This window comes from Drosophila ananassae (assembly GCF_017639315.1).
Source record: "Drosophila ananassae strain 14024-0371.13 chromosome 4 unlocalized genomic scaffold, ASM1763931v2 tig00000061, whole genome shotgun sequence".
NCBI lineage: Eukaryota > Metazoa > Arthropoda > Insecta > Diptera > Drosophilidae > Drosophila > Drosophila ananassae.
The window spans coordinates 2,861,218-2,867,311 of NW_025319038.1; the positions used below are offsets into that span (position 1 = coordinate 2,861,218).

Here is a 6,094-nt window from a genome sequence, read left to right on the forward strand (position 1 = left end):
CCCCTACAAATCGAACCGCCCTAATACCTATATAGCATTTTTCGTCACCAAAATTGATGTCAGATATTTTGGGATTGGCAGGCAGGTTCGTCACCGGTATTTTACCTCGTCAAGAGGTTTTTTTCGTATGATATAAATGTAATAAAATATTTTGTACTATAAATAAGTTATATAATAAATATTAAATATAAATCACTAGTTTTTACCGGGATTTCAGACTTTCTTCAAATTTAACCATTTAAATCGCAAAATATTAGGCTAAAGAAAAAATTTACTTTAGGTATGCTTGCATTCATTTCACAAAAATGGTATAAAACATATCACCACTTTTAAATCATATACATGTTTATTTATATTCTACTGTTTAGTTATCAAAGAAAGAATGTCTATGGTACAGTTTTAAAATTCTTCATACATTTTTATTTTTTAGCCAATTCCGCTGAAAGCCAATCAAGTCCTTCATAAAGTCCGTGACCCTGAGTGGCGCATGTAGCTTGAATAAACCACTACAAAAATAAATAATTAAACGGTGCATATTAAAATGAAAATTCACCTACATGACGGTTCCTTAATTGGTTAAGATGCAATTTATCTGTAAGTTCCGCGGCGCTCATCGCATTTGGCAAGTCTTGTTTATTTGCAAACACTAAAAGCACGGCATCTCGTAGCTCATCTTCTTGAAGCTGGTGCAAAAATACGGTATATATTAAAAAATTGAATTCAATTAATGTATTAAAGTATATAAATACCATGTTTTGTAGTTCTTTTTCAGCTTCGTTAATTCGATCTCTGTCATTCGAGTCGACCACAAAAATCAAACCCTGCGTATTTTGGAAGTAGTGGCGCCATAAAGGACGAATTTTATCTTGACCACCAACATCCCAAACGGTAAAACATATATTTTTATATTCTACGGTTTCGACATTGAAGCCGATAGTTGGAATAGTTGTCACAATTTCTCCAAGTTTTAGTTTGTAGAGTATGGTCGTCTTGCCAGCAGCATCCAAGCCAACTGTGTATTTTAATTTTGGTTTAAATATATATTATTTCTACAGGCAAAAGCATTAATTAATACATCAAAAACGTACCCATAAGAATGCGCATTTGTTTTTTTCCGAAAAGACGTGTCAGCAAGCTGGATATAGTTAGACCCATTATATTATCTAAAGCAGTTACTTATTAGAATGGATTTTATTCTTTTCTTCGACGTGTAAGCGAGTCATTCGTTTAGTGAGGCCGTCTTTGAATAAAAATATTACAACTTTCAGAGAAAATGCATTTCAATTAAAATACCATGAAATTTTGGTATATTTTAAAATTTTGATTTATACAATTTTACGTTATAAGCCCAGTGAGTACTCAGATCAAAATAATTTATCTTACTATTGTGGACCAATTTTTTTAAGTCAAAGTCTTACGGTCCTATTGCGACTCCGATGAGCATATTGTTAAAGCCAGTACTCCGATCCATACACACTGTTTTTAAGCTATGAGAATGAGTAACAAATAGATAAAACAAACTGTTTTTGACAGAGTCTGTTCACCACCAAGTACTCTCATCTAAAAAAAATACCAGAAATTTACCAGGGCGATTCCAGCCCATACAGTTTAAAAGACCCTAGCTAAGTTTAATTTCACACGGCAAATTTTTACCTGATGGAGGGAAATTGTAGAAATGCCACTTTTGTTTGATGATATGGAAATCATCAATCTTATTAGGTTGATTGAAATGCGGCCAGATTTTTGGAAAAATGATGATAATTTAATAAGAAAAGTTTGGGACAGTATTTCTATATATGATTGCAATGAATAAAATTGCTTGAGAGCGAGCTAGCTTATGTGTATGGTGACTGTGTATGGTTTGGGGCTACGGTAGGTCGATTTAAGCCTTGAAATTTCGGGATGCCAAGATCTTTTTTATGTTATCGTTTTGAATATACCATGTAACCGCATGTTCCCGCAGCTGAGAGCCTTGTGTCCATATTAGTGTTGTCGAGAAGGACCTTGCACGGGAGTCCAAGCGCACGGGAGATCGGGAATTCAAGTTGTAGTAGAGACTGCGTACCTTTAGTATCAGTTTGAGATTTTACATCGTTACCTTATTGGATGTTTTTCATGGTGAAGGGCTTGAGTGTGTGTTAAGAGCGAAATTTATATGTTTGAACCAGCTTTTTTGCTGATCGGGCTGTAACTCATTTAAACGCTGAAGGCTTTAGGAAACAAACTATCAAATCCTTAGACGCACCCTTGGTCAGTCGCATATAGGATCGCATATGCCATCTATTGTGGCCATCCTGACATCTATTACACCACTACGATAACTACTTTAAAACAAAGCAACCACTGTACCAAAAGAAATATGTATGTAATGCGCTGGTTGAAAGTTTAATGAAATTGCCGAAAAGTAGGCCCTACCAAGCAAAGCGTGAGGTATAAGGGAGCTTAAAGTTCCTTATATATCCCCCAATTATCTACCTATTTTTGGATCACTAGCTTATCGGTCCAAGCTTAAGAACACGCAGCGGGCAAATTCTTTTCTCTTGTTGCTGTCTAATTAATCGCATTGTTCGCGGAATAAAAAAATTTATTATATATTTACTCCCGAAAAAATAAACAAATTTTTTCGCGCGGCTCGTACGTACAGCACACTTGCTTAACCGACCGAGGGGCGCTGATTAAGAGTATAGTGAGAAAGATTAAGATATAACAAGAGTGTTGCACAGATAAGGCGTTCAGAATACAAAATGTAAGGTTGTAAGTAGAGCAAAGTTACAAGATGTGGTAGAGACCATTATAGTCCGAACATAATAGCTTAAAGGGATCATGTTGGGTATATGTTGAACTACAATGGGTAAAAAGAAAAGGACGAAAGTTTCTAGTCCTTCTACTAGGAACGTTAAAATTTATGCGTGTTAGTAAAGTCTGGCTGTCTACATTTTCATTAATGAGATTATATAGAAACACGACACCCAGCATCGTTTTACGGTTTGTCAATGATTAAAAAAAGTCTACTATGGTAAGAGGAAAGGTGAATATTTTCATCCCAATTAAGTCCTCTAAGTGCGAAAATTGGGAAGTTTTTTTTTAAAGAATATTTGTGATTTTGGTGTAGTCCGTATTGAGGACTCCAGGCACACGATCCATATTCAAAAATCGGACGGGCCAATTAACGTTTTTGTTATGTACGGGTCATTATATTCCTTTCACCATTTTTAAATAAAACCAAGCATACCCATTGCTCAATTAACCATGGTAAATATATGGTCGGTAAATTTAAGTTCCAAATCTAATAGAACACTTGATCGATTAAATTAAATGAGTTTAAATTTCAATTCATTAAGTTTTTGGTCATTTGCTATATACCAATTTTACAATTGATCCAAATCGGATTAAAGTCAAGATTGGGGGGTACTAGTGAATTTTTACTGAAGACAACGCTTAATATCATCAGCGTACATAAGTACAAGTAAATCAATTAGGGCAAGGGGCAAGTCGTTAATAAACAGTGTAAAATGTAACGGTCGGTCCTCGATACATACAACGCGGAACTATTGATTGTGGTGGGCAAAGGTTGTGGCAATACATCTGCCCAGCTTTACGTCAGATGCACTTATTCCACCAGCTCAGCGACCACGGCCTCATTAACTTGTACTGTCGAGATCACAGGAAATACCTTTCTCCTATTTCCGCTTTCTCCCGCACAACTGCACAACTCGTAGCGATACGGTTTTATTTTGTATTTTATTTACAAAAACGTCCGTTTGCTTGGACGAGAAGGTCTAATAAAAATTGCGTGCCTATGCTCCGCAGGATCTATGGCTGACCAGAGGTTTGGCGTCGCGCCAAACTCCAGGTAAATCGCTGTGCGTACACCCCAGCGAGCCTGGAACAGGAGTTTCCTTACTTGAGCGGGGTGTCCCTGTTTGGTTTTATGTGCGGGCTTGAGTTCCCGAGCTGGTCACCCCTTGCTTTACAGAACCTGGTCGTAACGGTTAGGGATCGGACAGACCGATCAGTCGCTATTGCTATGACACCTGGATACTTGTCGTGTCCGGGAATAAACCAACCCGAATCGATTTACCTTTGGGCTTCAGATCCGCCGCGGATCCTTGATCCTTTCCCCACTTGCTCCTTGACTTATCCTTGCTTGATAACGGTCCTTGAGCCACGGATCACAGATCCTTGCGCACTCGCTCTAAACCCCGCACTTAAGACTGTCGGACTTACCCACGGGGGGTCCTTCAGCCTATACTCCTAATTCCTCCAAGGAAACTTTTCCGCTTGAATGTCAGACTTACCCATGGGGGGTCGTTCACTTAACACTTCCAACTTCCCTAGAAGTCTCGGCCTCGATTCGCTCCAGTGGCCCTCCTTATATAGCGCCTGAGGCGCCCGTTAATCCTTGTAAATCTCGCTTCCTGCCGTTAATCCTGCATGCCTCTGTTCTCGCCGTTAATCCTCTCCCGAATTCCCGTCGCATTTCCATTGGCGGGTTCCCTTTGTTGCCCCCCTTTGCCCCGCTTGGGCCACAGATTCATATTGTTATTATGCAGGTCACCGGAGTTTGTCCAGATACCCCCGCGCTTCCCCTTTTGGCTGTTCCCAATTCATTTCTTCTTTTCTGCATTTTCTAAACACAGCTGCGCTGACGTGGGCCGCTGCGTTCCCCGTTGTCCCCGCTCTTTCCTACGTCATCCGAGCGCAGCCGCGCTGGCCCGCCCGGATCCGTTACGTAACACGCTGTTTTCTCTTTCCCTTTTTCCCGTGCGCGCTGCTGTGCTGGTTGGTCTGCCCACGCTGCTGTTACCTCTTGCCACCTGTCTTGGGGGAGTTTTGATCTCCTTACAATCCTAAAAACTCAATTAATATAATATATTTAAGTAGTTCGATCTTCTGGTATGAACCGATAAATGTCACTTGTGAGAAATTTTATGAAAGTTTGAATTATCCGCGTTGGCCTAACACACACATGGCGCGTTATGAACTTAAACAAGAATCGAGCCGAAGTTGAAAAACCCTTGCAGTTAGTTAGCAGCTTTTATTATTATATATATATCGGATCGTATATAGTTGGCCGATCCTTAAGAAAGATCCTTATTATACCATCAAATCATTTTTCTAAAAAAATGGTGGAAATAGCCCCAAGCATCTTAAAAAATAGCAAGGTTGTGCCATTTCCGATCGTTCAGTTATATGGCAGCTGTAGGATATAGTCGACTGATCCTTATGAAATTTGGCTAATGTGATTACTAGAAAATCCCATCTTTCTAACTTTACAAACATCAAAGTTAGGCCAATTCCGATCATTCGATGACATCTATAGGATATAGTCGGTCGATCCTTATGAAATTTTGTTGATAAGATACATTTGCAAAATATAACATGTGTGAAAGATCCCAACCCTCTGACATAAAAAACACCATAGTTATGGCATTTCCGATCAATCAGCTATATGGCAGTTATATCCTTATCCTTATTGTCGATCGTTCCCGGCCGTTCCGACTTATAAACTACCTATAAACAAAAGAAGGATGTGTGCAACGTTTTAATTCGATAGCATTAAAACTGAGAGGCTATTGTTTCGATCAACATATTCAACTTCTAAAATGTCAATGACTTTTTAAAAATATGAGATAAAAATTTCTATTTAATTGAAGAAAATATTGTTTAACTAACTCTTATAAATCCAATAAAATTATTTCGAGTTGTCTCTTAAATCCAAAATTAAAACATGGTAAAATCTATTTCCATAGGAAAATGTTTGGGGAAAAATTAAAGAAACACAAAAATAAATCTAGAAAATCGGAGATTTGTACTTTGGATGAGTATTCCAAAGATATGGTAACTGCTTGATGAAATTTGTTTATTTTATTTGGTATACATACATTTAAAAAATAATATGTACTAAAAACAATGGTCAAAGAAATTTCACGGCCTACATATTTTAAAATATGGTACAATTTTATAAATTTCTTCTCTTGATGTACGGCGGAAACTGAGGGTGATGGAACCCATGAATGTTCTGGACTTTGTTTCAGGGGACTGTGATATTAAAGGATCAAAATGCCAACTTTGAAAATTACCATTTGAAATT

The 6,094-nt window shown here is 38.0% G+C and overlaps 1 protein-coding gene across 1 annotated transcript; it reads right to left on the reverse strand.

Annotated features, from left to right (window-relative positions):
• Positions 1 to 281: 281 nt before the first annotated feature.
• On the reverse strand, positions 282 to 1,271 carry LOC6506058 (ADP-ribosylation factor 2). Its single transcript, XM_001966611.4, has 4 exons — positions 1,089 to 1,271; positions 750 to 1,012; positions 558 to 683; positions 282 to 506 (listed from the first exon to the last, which is right to left on the reverse strand). The coding sequence occupies exons 1-4, from the start codon at positions 1,153 to 1,155 to the stop codon at positions 420 to 422; spliced, it is 543 nt and encodes a 180-aa protein (XP_001966647.1). The 5' UTR covers positions 1,156 to 1,271; the 3' UTR covers positions 282 to 419.
• Between the last annotated feature and the right edge of the window lie 4,823 nt (positions 1,272 to 6,094).